Source organism: Erithacus rubecula (genome assembly GCF_903797595.1).
Source record: "Erithacus rubecula genome assembly, chromosome: Z".
NCBI lineage: Eukaryota > Metazoa > Chordata > Aves > Passeriformes > Muscicapidae > Erithacus > Erithacus rubecula.
The window spans coordinates 24,066,317-24,084,162 of NC_136661.1; the positions used below are offsets into that span (position 1 = coordinate 24,066,317).

A 17,846-nucleotide genomic window follows, 5' to 3' on the forward strand; every position below is an offset into this window, starting at 1 on the left:
AATGGTTCTTTGAAAGGTGTTACAAACACATTTATCTTTTAGATACAGATAGAAATTCACATACACACTGACTCCAAGTGAAGTAAGCTATGAAAAACCACCTGTATTGCCATCACCACTCCAAGAAATCATACAACTCCAAAAATATGCCACCACCACTGGCTTCCCCTGACTGGGGGTCCAACATTACTGTTCAGCTCAGCTCCTCCACATTAAAAAAAGGCTCATCTTCTTAGTTAGATCATCAGCAAATTTACCACTGCAAGCCAGCAGCACAGACTCACATGGGAAAGGGAAAACTTGCTTATATAGAAGACATTTAATGAATAAGGACTAGAGCACTAGGAATGACGCATCACACTGCAGTAAATGCATTTTGTTGGCACATTTGCTTCTATTCTTGAAACCTCGGTAACAGTAGCAACATTAGATGTTACCATTAAACTTCACCCTTTACCATTAATGATCATAGATCAAGAAGGACAAAACTTAGCCTCAGCCACCCAAGACAATAACTGAATTTAGGTTCAGGCTTCAGAAAACAAGAACATTTGAGCCAAGGGAGATAAGGTAGAACAAATCAGTTATAACACAAATAAAACTCTGCACCTCTATGACAGTACTTAAGTAGCTGCCTCTTCCTTCTTTACCAAAGGCAGAAGCAGCAGCTTAACCTGTTCTACAGAACCACTCTTACCAACCTGACCAGCACTGTCCACAATCTTCTGCTTTCACCTTGTTGTGCTTTCACAATTAGCTCTAGCACACAGCCATCGATCCTGGTAAAGGAGTGCTGCAATGCTCAATACTTCAACAAGTCAAAAACACTTCTGAAACTACTGATTTATGATTTAAAAAAATTCAGAGCAAACACACTTTTGTACAGCTGAAAGTAAATCTAAAGAGAAAGCACACCATTCAACGGTGTTATATGATAACAGGAACAGAAGGAGAAAACCCAACAACTTATCTGTAACAGACTTTGCTCTTGAATACATTGTTTTGGCAGATCTAATAGAACTGGAGCTAATCCAGAAGAGAAAATAAATCTGCACCAAGAAAGAAGCTCCCAAGAAGATAAATCTGCCACAATGCGTTTCACTGGTTTGGGAGGCACACCTATCCCACAGTACCAGAACAAGCAACTACTCTAGCCTTCAAAGAATAAGGGGAAAAGTACAACCAAGAGCAAATAACCTAAAGTTGAGTGTTATCTTTTAAAGGTAACTTCCTAAACTGCCAGGTCTCATGTAACACATAAACTCACGTGTTTTCCCTGGTTCACAGCATAATCCCAGTGTGAACAACACTCGTAACACCTTCCCATCAGAAGAGTTTCAGAGCCCTTGATCCGCCCTCCCCCGCCAGCACGGTACCTTCATGGTCTGCAGTGAAAAAGCAACGGGGAAAGGAGAGCTCCCCATGAACCAGCACTCACCTGACGGCCACATGCTCCCGATAATCCAGATCGTAACTCTGGAGGGAGTTGGCACAGGGGTCCCGCAGCAGTCCCTGCTGCTGCAGGCGCGCCGGGCCCGTGAACTGGTGCACGGAGGCGTTGGGCTGCGCGGTGCTGTGGAACGGAGGGGGCACGCTGCTGCTCGCCTCACTGCGGTAATCGCTGTCCCGGTCATCCACGGCACTGTCAGCATCTTCAAAGGCTAAGAGACAAAAGCAGTTTGAGGGCACAGCTCTCTCAAGTTGCCTTGCTGGGACAATGGAGGCCGTTTAGTTTTGGCAGAATGACAAAAATCACTATTTCTGCTGTGGTTGTATCTCCAGCTGGGAGCTGGCTATAACCTCCAGTTCTCTCAAGTGTGCACCAAGGAACTGCAGTGATCAGATCCACACCCTCCTTTCCCCCTTCCTATTGCAGATTATTTTTCTTTAGTCATTACTAATAAGTAGATTAAAACATCTTTATTGAAAACAAAAGAAACCTTCACATACAAAACAATAACTAAACAACAACAACAACTAAAATCCCCAGCACCAAAAATTTCAGGTATTTTGCTGCTGCCAAAATGAACCTTTAGATACTGGAAAAGAAAAAAACACAAATCCAATAATATTTCTTCGTGGAAAGGAGCTCTTTCTGAAAAGCTTTCAAACTTTAAACTGTGATACTGTCCTTTCTTCTCAGCATTCCTAACCAGAACTTTGTGATTCTAGATTTTTATGCTTTTTTTTTCTTCCTTTTTTAAAGTATTAGTTTAAGTTAAGAGAAATTAATGGAAAGTACCAGTAGGAAAATCAGAAGAATTGGAAGAGCAGTTCTGCTTATAAACAATTATACTACTGCTTACAGACAAAAACTGCTATATTTAACATATACAGGTAAATTAGCTCAAGCACAGTACTAAACAACTAATAATAACCTTTACAAAGGAAAAAGCTCCTTTCCAGTGAGTCCCTCTCCCTGCAGAAACAGACTGATAACCCTTCAGGAAAGGAGAATGCCAAGATAAAGTGAGGTAGGATATCAAAAATATATGGCTGTGTATGGCTGTGCAGGATGCAAGGTTATCTTGTCAAGCTTAAAGTGAATACACACACCATAAGGCAGTGGAGTGCACCATAAACATGCTTGAAACAAAAGAAAATAAGGATCAGCCATTATTCATTCTCTCTGCCACCAAGTCTGTCTAAAAAGGACAATCAAATTAAAGCCCTCACTGGTAGGTTATCCAATGGTAGGTGTGTGTCCTACACAGTCATTCATCATGAGGCTGAACAATAAAGTGAAAGTGCTCTTTACATGCTTAAAGAACTCTGCATTCAACGGCTGAAAATTCAAGCAGATGGAATGCAGCATCAGGGAACCCCTTTTTCCTCCACAGGTACTTCCCATAACTCTAACTGAATCTCCATTTCTTTAATCTGAGGTAAAATTTGTTCTTGATCATCTTTCTACTTCACAACACAGTAAGATTAGTGGATAGAAGACGAGAAAAGAACAGCAGCAGTAAATATCTGCAAAATACAGGTCACCTGAAAAAGCCCTGCTCTACACTCCTATGTGGAAACAACTCAGTTTGACAGTCCACACCAAAAACAGAGGTAAGCCTCCTGCTTTTTAGTAGTTTAAATGCTGCAGGGTTCTTGTCAGTCTCTAGTCAATTGAACAGAAATGAATAGCAATCATATGCTGCTGTATTCAACTATATTAAAAGCACAATGTCCATCAACTTAATAACAGTACAGTGCTTAGGAAAAATATTCAAAATTCACTACACAAAAATTATTTAATATGCCAAACCTCACTGAGGAGCACCAAACTTCCAGCATGTGGAGCAAGAGCCGACTTATTTGTCAATCACAAGGCTCACACTGACCTCACAAGAATAACAAACTATTACTCAGCTGAGCAATGTCATTGTTATTGCTCAACACTTGAGCCATTGCCACCTAATGAACAATAATTACTTCTACTGGGACAGAAAACACACTGCTCCAAAGAGTCTTTTAATGCCTCACTTTGCTGTTCAGCTAATTTCTTCATCCCATCAGATGTAAGTGTCATTTTTAAGGTAAAGCCTAAGGAACTCTGGTATGATGGAAAGCTCTTCAGCTGTGGCTCCATAATCATCACAGCATTTGTAGAGGCTGAAAGCAGCCTAACTGAGATACAGGTGGAGGATGTGGCAAAAAAATCACTAGACCAACAGCTTTAGGGATCAACAATTTTGCTAACCACAAATATATAACAAAAAATACAAATAATCTGGGTGAAAAAAACCTGAATTCAGTGACTCACTAATACTGGCAGTGCAAAGACACAGTTATGTTTATTAGAAAGCAGAACACTGCAACGCTGACCAGCTCACAGGCTCAGAGAATTCCAAATGAATCAAACTGTTGCAGAAACACTATCTGAATTTGTTAACCAGTCATAGCATCTCACCTCTGCCTTATCAAACGAAGATATCCCACATAAATGACAGTATCTCTAAGCAACATCCAAAAATAGCAGATTAGTGTAAATGTTATCAAACATTTACAGCATATACATTTATAAAAGCTGACACCAGAATTTCTCAGAGCTCTTACTGGTTTTTAGCAGAAGGAAGTATCTTTGAGGTCATGACACAAAATGCCTCCCTGAGGCATGTTTAAAGGATACAAGGCTCCATGAGGCAGGAACGTGTTTTTTCTCCAATGTTCGCCCCATGAACCTAACAGCATTCACAGATGTTAATACCAGACAGAAATCCTCAACTGAGTCATAAATAACAGCCAATTCAAAAAACTCTTAGTCATGCTGAACTGCAACTACCCTATGAGCAATCTCACTTTATTTAACAGAAGTGTTCTCAAACGAAGACATTGCTCAGCCTGATCAAAGGCATCAAAACCTGGTCCATATGTGGCTTATAGCTCACATTTCCTTTGCAAGAAAGTATTCTCTGAAATGCCAACATACAGTGATGATCCCATTCATTTACATATTTGATGCTTAAATTTTAATTAAGAGACTGACAAGAACTTGCAGAAATGGCTTTGGGGATGCAGTGCCTCTTCAAATGGAGGCATTACAGCCTATGTTTCAGCAAATATGCCTCACATGGTGTAATAAATTCAAGTACTGTTTTCTTCAAAGAGGTGATAAAACAAGTCTTCTATAAGTGAAGTTGGAGCTTAGCCCCAGTCTCAGAAGATCAGTTAAACTGGTTAAATTGGTAACAAGACACATAACAATAAACATAAAAAGACAGTAATTTTTTTACCCCAGTTTGAGAAATTTCACATACATATGCCAAAGAGCTGTCAAGGGATGAAAACTGTTTCTTTGTCACTGGACCCACCGTGTAGAGAGCTGTGGGTAAAGGTGAAGGGCAGGGCAGAAGCATGCTGTTCGTGTTTCATTTTTGAATATTCATGCATATAGGCAGCAAAAGAAGAAAACCCACTGGGGCAGTCACATCACACAGTAGGATTTTACAGTGGGGAGAATCAAGTAAGGAGATACCTTCTGTGACTGTTATTCTTCCCCCTAACTCTTGCTTCCAGAAATTAAAATATGACTGCTGCACAGTAGAACACTGAGCTTTTAGTATCTCAAAACCACTTTGACAGTCCTGCTATACCAACTCAACGAGTCCCCTTTTGCCTCTGGCAGCTTTCTTTAAATAAAACTTCTGTACAGGAAAGAAAAGCTAGCAGCAAAACTATTACAGGTGGCTGGATGAATTCCACATGAAGAAGTGGTTTTGCAGGTTCAAGACACAGCAGGAGCTCCTCTCAAAACTTATTAAGTTGAAATTGCCTCCCATTTTTCTACCATAGTTTGTCATCAGCCTCTGGGAGCTGACATCCAGTCCCTTAAGCTTGGTTACCCTCTATAAACTTGAGCAAAATCTTGGACAAAAGCAAAACCCTCATTAGCTCTCCAAAACAAGTGCTCAGCTTTTCACAGCTTTTGTCTATTTTAATAATGGTAGAAGAAAATAAAGTGTGCTAACTGAAAGAATAACTTCCAGGTCACCAAAAGTCTATACCAGCTCCATACCAAGGGCCTTGAAATTAATTCACCTTCCTCACCTGTCATCTATTTAAACTTCTTTTCATCATAGTTAACAACAGTTTGTTTCCTCAAGTCTCAGATCCCACTGCACCATCATCTACTGAACCATTGGTCACTTCAGACAAATACACTTTCTAAAATATAATAACCAAAATGCATACTAGCTTAAAGAGGACTACTGAAGTAAGAAGGAAGAAAACATATCTCAAAAGAACACAAGAGTGTTTTTTGAGGCTCTTCTGTATCTTTTTATGCTAAAACTGCCTAGGTTTTGAGAAATTATTTTAATGCAACTTTACAGGTCATTAGCTCATCGTATTGCTCTCACTGCTTAAAAACACATTAGAAATTTGCATATTTTAAAGACATGTTTGCAATACTAAGACTTCAGTTTAAGAGCTTTCATAATCCTGTTTTTCTCACTTGAAAATACACTGTTGCTGAAACACTCAAAGCAAACAACAGAACTAACAGGCTGAAGTGCAAAGACTCCCTTGAACATCTACCCTACTTCTTCAAGTCTTTCCCTTTCCTAAAAGGAAATTAGGTCAGCAGTACAAGATGACTCTATTCTAAAAGCACGCTCTGCCCAACTAACAAAGGTCTGGGCTACAGCACTCCTCTTGCACAAAGCTCTCACCAGGAAAAAGTCTTTCAGCTACCAACATGCTGTTTCTGTTGCTTCTTTCACAGCTGCTGTTTAAATGCTACAGTTAGAAGTGTGTTTTTCATTATATTGTGAAGCTAATCACTTGGAAACACCAATAACACCAATAACACAAGCCTGACTGTAAAGATGCTAAAATTATTTCAAAGAGGACAGCACAGCAAGGAAGACAGAAAGGGAGGGAGGGACAAAGGGAGGGATCCTCATATACAAGTACCTTTTAAAATAAAAACACCACATACTGACTCTCCAGATAAACGGGAGAAATACACATACACAGCCCTCCTGGACCTCGCACTGACTTAAACACCCCATTTCCCTCTAAATACCCAAAAATGGAAAATAAAGCTATTTAGGACACTGGTCCTTTTATCAGTAGTCTAAAAAAGTGAATTAGCTACCTCTTGGTTATCCTATCACACCTCTAAGAATAAACAATTGAGACATTCAGTACTCAATACTGCTGATGCACAAAGAACTTATGTTTGATCAAAGACAGGAAAACAAGGCACTGTCACTGGTGTGCAACAGTAATTACTTCATTCAGATTTACTCCTATTTGTAGTACTTGGAATATATTTCCACCATATCTTCTTAGTAGGCCATATCTACAGATTCCTTCGTGCTTTTCCACTACTTCAAACATTGATTTGGGTTTACACAGGAATGAAGATCAACACAAAAGACATAAACAAGCAAAAAACTAGAATCACCTTTACAGGAAAAGAATAATAGTCCAAATCCACCATCATGTCCTCAAATTCTAGTAGAAGGCACAAGCAACTCATTTAAAACAAGACCAAAACAAAGCTAAAACGTGAAAAAATGAACAGCCATCCATCCACACAAATATGAAGACTAAGTGAAAGTAAAAGAAAATACAACAGAACAGATTTTCTATATGCATGAATATTTCCACTTTTCCTTGTGCTGGAGCATGCTGCATCACTATACAATCAGAAAGCTTGCAAGAAATCAAACTGTTACGTACTCAGCTGCTCTCCCCATCCGAAATAACTCCAGTTGCCTGCATGTAACACAAATGGCAGAAAAGAATAGGAATGGAAAAAGAAAGCTTAGAAAAAACAAACCACAAGCATACTTTTCATGTATTTAAAATACCTTATAGATTGTGAGCTTGAAAATGTAAGGGATTCTTTTTCTTTATAAATACAACATTATGTTGGGGCTCAAGTCCAGTTACTTTATAAGACATTCTGAAAACTAAGATCATTATAAAATCTTGGAATTGATAAGTAATCACACATTTACTAACACAAATAGAGAAAATACTTATTTGTCAACCTAGCAAGAGCAGTTATTCCCTACTATATTCAAATATCTCAGAAAGCAGAGTCCAGTTTAGAGCAGTATCTGATTCCAGGCTAAACTCTGCAAATCAAGTGGCAAAGGTCACGTCACATTTCCATTTCTGCCCCCTTTCCAGACCCCCCTTTCCAGTGGTGAGAGCATCACTTAAATAATATAAGCATGAAAAACTGTGTGGATGTAAACAGTGTGAAGAGTACTTTGTTAGGCAGATACACTGGTAAAAAGCTTAAGGGCTCTCACAACATTCTAAAGCAAACACCCATGAAGTTAATTCTGCAACAGTAAGCAAACCTTTCTATGTTAGAACTAATGGTGAAAAAACTTCATTCTAAAGCTGCACAGCAAATTCAGTAAGACATTAAAGTTTTTACTTATCAGCAACCATGTTGTCACCCCAAGGTCATACTCAGTACCATGGAGGCAACAAACCAGCACATACAGCCTCAAATCTCATCATGAATTCAGAATCATGCACACAACCTGCATTCCAAGAAATGCTTCAGAGTCGGCATTTTCAGAAGACAGTGTATAAAACACTTTAAAAAAGTTACATTCACAGGAGTGTTGATGCATCAAGTGTGGCAGACAATAAACAAATTCATCACATGTACACAGAGAACAAGCAAGAGCTTTCTGTCCTGGCTATCATCTCTAGCTACCAGCCAGGCCCACAGATCTATCAAAGCTACAGCCAGATTGCTCCTTTCTTTTCAGAAATGAGAGGTCTACAAAGCAACACAGTCCCTCAGATACACATAGTACTTCAAGGTCCCTGGATTAAGCTCTGACAAACACACGTGTGGTGCTCTGCACAGGCACAGGTATTGCTCAGGTTCAAGTGGCACTTTTATATCTGGTAGATTTTCAAAAGTAGGCCATTGCCTTCTGGTTCCCGTAGTAGTAGTTAGAAGGAAAAAAAAAACAGCACATGTATGTTTGCTTTGGTCATTAAAGGAAGCAGCCCTGAGTAAGTGGAACAAACTGAGTCACAATTTTTATGGTGCTGATTCAGAAAGAGCCACTGGTATAATGCTGAACACGTGCAGTTACCATAGAGTATAAAAGGCTTATTCCTCTCCTGTGTACAGAAATTCTTACTTACTGAATTTAACAAGAGAAGCAAACTGAAGTCCATCAAGTCAAGCACCAACAATCTACACCCTGAGACAAAACAAACACCACTCAACAGAGTGACAATGCACCTGTGCCGGGTGTGCTGGTGAGATTAAGATGTATCCAAATGCATCAGAAACCTGCCAGGATCCACCCAACACTCCCTGCATGACCCTGACCAGTGGGCTATCACCTCAGGCTTGTTTTTCACAACAACAGAAAACCTAAATACCAGATTTGACAGAGGTCTGAGTGCTATTTCAGAGGGTAAGGAGAAGAAAAATAGGAACGTACAACCAAGCTGGCAAAGAAAACAAAAGAAAAAGACAGGGCAAAGAAATGAAAAGGGGAGACAACGAGGAGAAAGGGTATGAAAACCAGAGGCAGGGAGAGCAGAGAGAACAGAGAGCGACACAGGAAAAGGGACTGAGGAAAACAGAGCTCTGCACTGAGCTGTAACCAAGAGTTCCCATTTAAGACAATATCCTATTAATGTAGAAGTGGAACAGCAGTTTATGTGTATTTCATTCCCAAAAATCTCAAAACACTAACACAAGCTACCCTAACACATCCTTCCTACAAAATGTCTGTATCTCAGGTGAACAGTAAAAGGCAAAGGAAGGAACATTTAAATATCTGCAGCTTCTATTACTACCAAAGATCTAGAAAATATCTGTAGTGACACAGCATTATTGTGGTAAGGCTACATACTAGTGAAATGCATGTCACTATGCACAAATGAATACACATGTAAAACCCCAGAGCAACTGGGGAAGAAACACCAGAAGATAACTATAAATTTCCAAAGCAGGTATGCAGATCAGAAAAACCACAGAGGAAATGGAGCTTATCTGTTCTTTGTTTCACAAAGATAAAAATCCCAGACTGCCAGCCTCTGCACAAACCACTGCACTCAAAATGCATGGAGACAATGAGTGACCTCTGAAACCAGCTGAGAATGTTGCTAATCTCTACTTCCTTGACAGGAAAAGGCCTGATGGTTGGCACAACACTACTCACCATCTGCAACTGCAACAAGGAGAAAGCCACCAAGTGCTAAGACAACCCTGATGGATGCAAAGTCTGTCCTTGGGAGAGAAGCATTATCACCTCCCATGGATAAAAAAGTCTTTAAACTGACTGTGGTGACCATGAACCAGCTACCTACCTGTCCATCTCACTGCTACCAAGTTTCTTATGAACAGCATGAAAATCCCACAGACTTTACATGCTCAAGGCAAACAGCAGTCAATGCCAAGCAGGGCAGGGCAAGGAGAGGAGCAGCTGCCATTAGTGAGCAGCCCCTTACCCTGCACATTTTCTCACAGTGAGAATTTGGTTTGGCTGACCAGGGTATGCCACAGCTATAGACTGGGAAAGGCAATGCTGCAGGAGCAAAGAGAAAGGGATGCAGTAACAGAGAGTAAAGGATTTTCAGCCAGAAGCTCAAAACTCCAGTTTTGTTTGTTTTTACTAACACCCACTTCACTTTAGTGTCTAACATTTTGGAAAAAAAAATGAATTTATTAAAGATTCAACACATATGCTGCTTCATTTAAGATTCAGGAGCTAACAGTATATATCTCAGTCCTTCAGCATAATCGCGGAAGACCTGGGCTGACAGTCTTGATATTTTGAAGGTTAATGAAAACAGAATTTCTTTTTAGCCTTTTCAAGTTGCTTTTCTGCTTCATAAAAGTACATGATTTGTTAAGAAAAAAATCCATTCCTGATCACCTTTGGGAACAAATTTAAACCTGTACAGACCAAAAACACCAAGTAGTCCAGACAGACAGAAAATAGAAAGTTGTCATTCCAAAACCATAAAACAACATACAACAACAGTGGAATACATGATACAGACAAGTCAGACTAGTCACTCCATGTGTTCTTAAACACTAACAGGGTGTCTTGGTTATCACATTATTTTGTATTTGTAAGTTTCAGTACTCAAAAAATGAGGCTTCATATAAACCTTCAATTAAGGACTAAGCAATGCCAGCAGCCTGGTGCCTTGGAAGCTAAAACATTTTTATCATTAACACATTTTATAAAGCACATCTAAGTTCCCACTGTTAACTGAATATAACATATGCTTGTTCAGTGCCTCAGTTATGCAACTATTCAAGGAGGAACTCCTCCTCCCCACTTCACAGTGTCAAGCCTGGATCAGCAGGGACACTCTAAAAAAGCAGAAAATTCCAATTTTTTAATGTCATCTAATTTGACTGCCTGTGTGCCATTTTGTTTCATTTCTTTTTATGAGCCTCTGAAATTGGTTGGGACCTACTATCCTTGTGAGAACATTATCATTCGCTGCTGACCACTGCATTTAATCCTCCTGTTATAGCCCACGCTTAGCATAAACAGAAAGCATTTAAGTAAGTTTATAAAAGCAAACTAAACTCCAGATATTATATTCAGTTCTGATAAAGTACCATCTGCGGAATTTTCTGCTCAGTATTTTTTTCTGTGTTTAAGAAATCTCCTTTTCCTATGGTTAATACTCTCAACACAGTGAGAACAGATCTCAGATTACATAAAAATCTACATTTTTCCTGTGTTCAATGTACTTCCCAAAATTACACAGGTGGTATTTTAGTGGAATAAGCTTGTACAATAGAAAACATGCATTGAATAACTTTTTAGAAGGAAGTCAAGCTTTCAGTAAGCACAATGCCAAATAAGGTTTCTTAACAAGTACCACCATCTCTAGCTCAGTTTTGGAACACTCCAGAGGAGGGCTAAGGCATCAGCATAAAAGAAGATAAGAGAGTAAAAGAGGCAAATGAGCTAAAAGGATCTGACAGGGACAAGGATAGGTACTGGAGTGCTCCCCTCGCTCCCCAGTTCACCACATTCCACTTCTGCTGAATTTTTGAGTATTTTATTTCACTAAACAAAATGGCCCTTCTGGCCACCTTTACTTTGGCTAAACAAAATCAGATCAAGATCTGTGAATTTAAGCAGAGCTTGGATCACCACCAAATCATCAAGAGTACCCACTAAGTTATTACAGGTTTGTGCAACTCATCAGTAACCATAGTAAAAGGGCTCAGGAAGAGTGCCACCTAATTGTATCTTCAATGGAAAATTGTAACATTTCTACCACTGCACTGATGCCTAACATGGCTGCTTTGTCTTACAAATTTCCAGGCTACCAAGTCACACAAACTATTTGGCTAAGAGATTTAAACACAGTTACAGACAGAAGATTTATATACCCCTTTCTGAGATATAATTTTGGATTATAGTTGATCTCTAACATGACATATATGCACAATAACAAAGAGGAATATAATGTTCTACAGCAAAAAAGATAAAGATTTGGTGCCCTTTTTCCTTCTGATTTTTAATCTTGGACTTTAGGTACAAGCCTCACTGCTGGAGGACATATATTTATGGCTTGAGCATAAAGCTGGGGAATAATTTTTCAATCAGTTTAAAAACTTTAATTTAAAAAAAAAGTTTATATTGCACTGTAATAACAAAAATCAAATTTATTTGCTCCTACTCCTATGATATTAAATTATGACAAGTTTAAAGTCCTTAAAAAATGCACTAGCAAAAAAAAAAATAAACAGCTTTCATGAAGAGCACTAGACAAATTATGAAAGCTAGAGTGCTTAAATGAACATTTGCTTTGTCTGATCACTGCTTACAGAGACACTTGTCAGTATTGGCAGTATTCAACATTTCAGTAAGAAGTTTATATCTGGGGTTTATCTAAAAGTAAAAGTTTTATTTCCTTCTCACCACCTTGCAGAATGTAGCCCATACTTTAAGAAAACAGCAAGTAAAAGACCATATTTAGAGGATCAGCAGCAAAATCAAAGCCCTAGAGCTCTCCAGAGTTCAGCAGTACATCAAACTTTGTTCCTGTATAATCTCCTAATATAGCCAGTATTTTTATTTTTAAATTCCATATGCTGAGTACACTTCCTTAGACATATCCAGTTCTAAAGGAGCAGCTTTATCCTGAAATTGCAGGCAGATATTTTAGAGTAAAATCTTCAATCTGTGTTCCTTTTGGCAGATCTATCATGCCTTCAGCCAGCCCAGACAGTGTGGGCCACAAAGCCACAAGGAAACAAAAATCCTTAATGGATTTATCCTAAACAAAGAGAAACAGGAGCTGCCAGTCACCCAGAAGCAGAGAAGCCAAGGATCTAGCTTTCCCAGCCCATCAGTAATAAACTACCACAAAAAAGTTCATACAATGGCTCCTCTTGTATGGACTAAAGCAGTTTTTCCTTGCCCTAGCTTAAATAAATAAATAAATAAATAAATAAATAAATAAATAAATAAATAAATAAATAAATAAATAAAGCCATTCATGTGCACTGTTTTGAATTACACTTACACTGAACAGTCTTTTCAGTTGTAACTGCACTGTAGCCAAAAGTTCTACTCTTAGCAGAGCACAACCATACAATGACTTCAGCACTATCCTCAGTGTCACCTACCCTTAAGAAGGGTAAAATAACCACTGACTTCTTCCTTACCCTTCCCAACCTAGAGATGCTGTAGTGGCTGCTGACCTCTGTTGTTTAAGTGAAGAATCAGGCTGGTAACCAGAAAAAAAACAGCAAGAATCTTGATATATGGCTTTGGTATACACACCTTTACAACAAGCAGGGCAGTGTCAACTCCAGCATTCTCAAGACAACTCTGCTGCCTGACCCTCCACTATCACAGATCATGCACCTCTGTGAACAATTAGGAGTGGCAAGTTCTGGCCTGTTTAAGGGTTTTGATGCTGCCTGGCCTTGAGAGACTGGTAGGGCAGATCACTTTTTTCTTATACACTACTACCAAAGAAGAAAATAAGCAAATTCTCTGTCTTTTACTGCCATAGTCAGTTTTCCCCACAGCAGGGCTGGATACCCCCAGTGCAGTGGTACATTAATGGCAGCAGAAAATGCTACATCCACATTACAAATAAAATAAAAACCAGCGTTTGTGCTGGGGAGTAAGGGGCAGGGAAGGCAATCATCTCACTGTTAAACAGACAAAACTCCTAATCAGTGCCATGGAAAGCACCATCATCTCAGCATTAGAGTCAGTCTGTTCAGGGGAATGAACAAGCCTTCCCCATGCATCAGTGGAATCTGAGCTCCCAAAAAGAAAACCAATGAGCATCAGGAATGGAACACCTCAAAGTCAGCCTTTGTGTTACTTTCCAAATAGCAGTGCATGCAGAGATATTAGAAGAGTATTTCTTCAAATATCAGTAGCAAAGAAAGGTCACCACAACGAACTAATCTGGCATCAAATTACATCCATTCCTATAATGTGTATAAAACATTTTGCCAGATTTTAAGTAGATAAAAAGCAGCTTATGTATCCAAAACAACTGTAGCATATTTCCCTGCATGCATGTGCATACACACATATTCTAAAGAGCATTAAAACAAGTAATCTTGTTTTTTTCTCTCTCATCTTATGGCAGACCATGCACAGGCTGGCTTTGGTTCTTTTTAGTGGTAGAGCAGAATGTGAGAAGCTATTGCTTCTTTTGTTGCCAGTACAAACCTATATCCAGAGCCAAGCAAAAAATTTACCTTCTTCTGATAAAAAGAAGCACTACAAAACTTACAATAAAACACACACACCAAAACAAAATCAACAAACAAAAAAACCCTAAAAGAACACACACAAAAAGCCCCCCCAAAAAAACCCCAAAATAAATCAAAACAAACAAACAACAAACCAACCAACCAACCAAAAAAAATCCAACAACAAAAAACGCCACACAACAAAATGTCAGCACTCACCACAGCCCTGGTAACCAGGGATTTCAGAGAGAAAAGGACTAAAGGAAATGGAACAAAAACACTCAAGCAGAAAAGGGAGAATAAAGCATTCTCAGAAAGATTATCAGCCACAGCTAAGAAGACAGACATAACTGGTCAATTCAGTGTCACTCAGGTTATCTTTCCTTTGAATTACACTGAACAAACCTGCTCTCTTCCAGATTTGTAATCTCCCTGACAAATGGTGTAGGGCAGTATTTACAGCAGCTGATATTAACCAAGTCTGCCAAATTGATTCTGCAAAGATGCAAAATATCTTTCTCATCCCAGTTTCCACTGTAACTGATCCAAATCGGAGCTGCATTTAAAATACTCCCAGTGTGACTCACTTGTGGATTGTAATGGACTTCTATGCGTCCAGAAATTATCTTGAGCACACAAGGAAAGCATATCTGTAACTCCTCACAATAAATAACTTAGAACTTACTGACTCAATGCCAAAGTAATCAAATAATATGTTTTCAATCTGCATAATTTAAAGTGAATTTCCAGACAACAAAACGTTGCTTTCTTTTCAATTTACATTTAATTTCAGGCTGTGGGTAGAAGCCAATATGGAGATGCTGCAGTTTTCTAACAACGACGTATCAAAACATTAATAATTATGGCTACATTTAATAAGCAAACAAAACTGGATACATGGACAGTGCTTTGCTTATTGCTTGGGATCACTGAAAGTTATATCAGTTGGAAACACATGATCTTTCTGGGGCAGGAGGAACATATAGGGAAGCACAGCAGTTGGGAGTTATAAATGAAATGGTTAAATATAATGAAGGAAAGAGGCAGGAAGTGCCAAAATCAGCAGGGCTTAGAAAAGACTGTATATGCAGCAGAACCACCTGCCTCATTCAAGAATAGGTAGGGAGCCCAAATCCCACATTACTTCAGAAATTATGGGTCAGAGTCTTCTAAGAACAAAACAGCATTTGGGACTCTGAAATGGGGGACTGAAAATTCAATAATCTCTGGAAAAATTAAAGCTCCCAGTGTGGGCTGAGATTTCCCATGGCACCATGCCAAGGCAGCAGCCCATACATGCCCAGGAACAAAAACCCATCCTCAGATCAGAGGCTGGTTTTCAGAAAGGGTCCCCTCTCTTCTCTCACATCTTGCCCCATCCTTCTCCCCTTCTCTACTCAGGGGAGATAACAGGACAAGCTGCATCCCTGCAGGAAGTGGGACACCACCCCAAGAAAAACTGGTTTGGAAAAGGTAAAAGATGTGTGGAAAGCACAGGTGCAGAAGAGGGCAGAAGCATTATCTAATTTTAACATGCAAGGACATGAATTTTCCTAATTAATGAACCTGATCCTGCCTGCTGGAGTAGGACTTTCTCTAGCCAGAACAAGGATGTCAAAATGGTCTTCTGAGAGCTGCCAGAGTGGCTAAGAGGACACCAGTGGCATGTGCAGTTACGTACAATTAATTTTTTAAGTGCAAGCTATATGAAATGTTTTGCAGAACTTTTGCTCTATAGTGCATCAGGCTTCAAGATAATTTTGTATTTTTTGAAGGACTGGGAAAACATTCAGTGGAGTAAAATCCACCCACACCAAGCATGTTTTCTTCCTCTTCTAAATACTTAGTCTGCTATCCAGCAAACTGTGTCCTGTTTCCAACAGTGACCATTCCTGATCTGGGACATCTAGATGATGAAAATGAAAAATGATGTGATGAAAAATTGGGTAAGTCTTAAAACTGTTCTTGAGGATGTTTTTATTATATCTAAAAATACATCAGTCAATTACTTACCCACAATGTAAGAACATTCCATACTGAATACTTTTAGTGTTGTGAAGGACACCCACCCTGCTCCTGTCAGGTCAGCTTTCAATAGAGATACAATCTGTGCATCCTCTGTGTTAAAGGACTGTGCTGTACTGAGGCAAGCTGACAACTCTAATGCACAAGTTGATGCAGGCAGAGTTCATTTTTCAAAAGCACCTGTATATTAAATGTCTATTTTGTATTTTTTCCATGTAAATAGATATTCATAGACATCAGATACTTGCAGGCAGTAAACAAGCCAAAGTACATGCAACGCCATCAGCTTTATTGAAAATTCTTAAATACATTAACAACAGACTGCTATGAAATGTTTAACATTCATTCTAATGAGTGCTTTAATCCCATGAATGATTGTATTAATTCTTATGTGACATTAATTGTGCAAACCACGGGGCCTTCCACTGAATATTGCCAAAGGTCACTTTCCAACAAGATGCAGGCTGTTAATAGGCAGCACAACAAAGGTGGCTGCAGTGCTGCTTCTCATTGTGTCTGTCTGCAAGAGCCCAGTTGGTTCTCTAGGGGAGAAACCAGCTACAGGGGGGTGTAAAAGCACCCTGCTGTGGAACAGGTGCAGCTATTTTCCCCACAGAGAAGCATTCCCTCTAATTTACCCATACATCTCAATTCTTAGGAGATTCAATCAAACCAGCCTCCCTCAAACAAAAGCAAAGCCCAGGGCACAGAGCCCGGAAAGTAATTTCAGCAAATAACACATTCATTTCTTGGACACTTCATACAACAGACAGTTTTTCTTTGACTTTGACATTACGGGTTCTGCATACTATGTTAGTATGATTTAATCAAATATTAGTTTCTCAAAAAATATTTCTTATTTATAAGCTTAACAAATCAATCTTACCCTTCTGACCATTTAAAATATGAAACAAAAAAACACACCCCCCCCCCCCCCCAAAACAGAACAACAGCAGAACAACAACAGAAAAAAAAAAAAATCCCGCTTTATTCTTTACATTTTTTTTTTCCTTTCCAAAATGGGAGGACACATTCAGTGTTGCTTAGAATGAACTAGAATGAAAGTATTACTGGAATACTTTGATATAGAGCTGTACATATTCCAGCTACACAACACAATCACATTTCCTGGGCAATTGGTTAATATCTAGAGTCGGTTGAAGATACTTTTAAGATAACATAACAATACTACACAGAAAAATTAATTCTACTGAAAAAAGGTAAACAGTAATTAGCATTTCCTAATGTTATCAGTTTTGCAGAGATTCTATAATCAGCCTAATGGATAAACAGCCTGCGATGTGTAATATGCACATCTTAAAGGATTTGAAGTACAGGATAAAAGATTTGTTTAAATTCTGAGACTTGAATTTTATTAATGTTGTTGCCAAAAGCAGATAACACATTCACAAGAGACTTCACTGAGCTTTCATCTATTGTATGTTAAAAGCAGTGTCTCAGAAATCTAATTTTGCAGATCATCAGATACAGTAAGTGCTATGTTATTTTTTCATCCATGTTTTCAGAAGCATAAAAATGCAAGACAAGATAAGCAGAAATTAGTAAAAATATTTTTTCCATCCATCAACGCAGCATTAAAGTAATATTGAAGAAATTAGATAGACAT

General features: G+C 38.8%; 1 protein-coding gene across 4 annotated transcripts in view; it reads right to left on the reverse strand.

The window, feature by feature from the left end:
• The window catches only part of LOC306814457 (protein unc-13 homolog B-like), a 198,532-nt gene that overhangs the window by 136,163 nt on the left and 44,523 nt on the right, over nucleotides 1-17,846 (reverse strand). For all 4 annotated transcript variants that reach the window (XM_079330523.1, XM_079330522.1, XM_079330521.1 and 1 more), the window contains one exon: nucleotides 1,439-1,661. In XM_079330523.1, coding sequence (XP_079186649.1) covers nucleotides 1,439-1,661 — 223 coding nt within the window. The remainder of the gene's footprint in view (nucleotides 1-1,438; nucleotides 1,662-17,846) is intronic.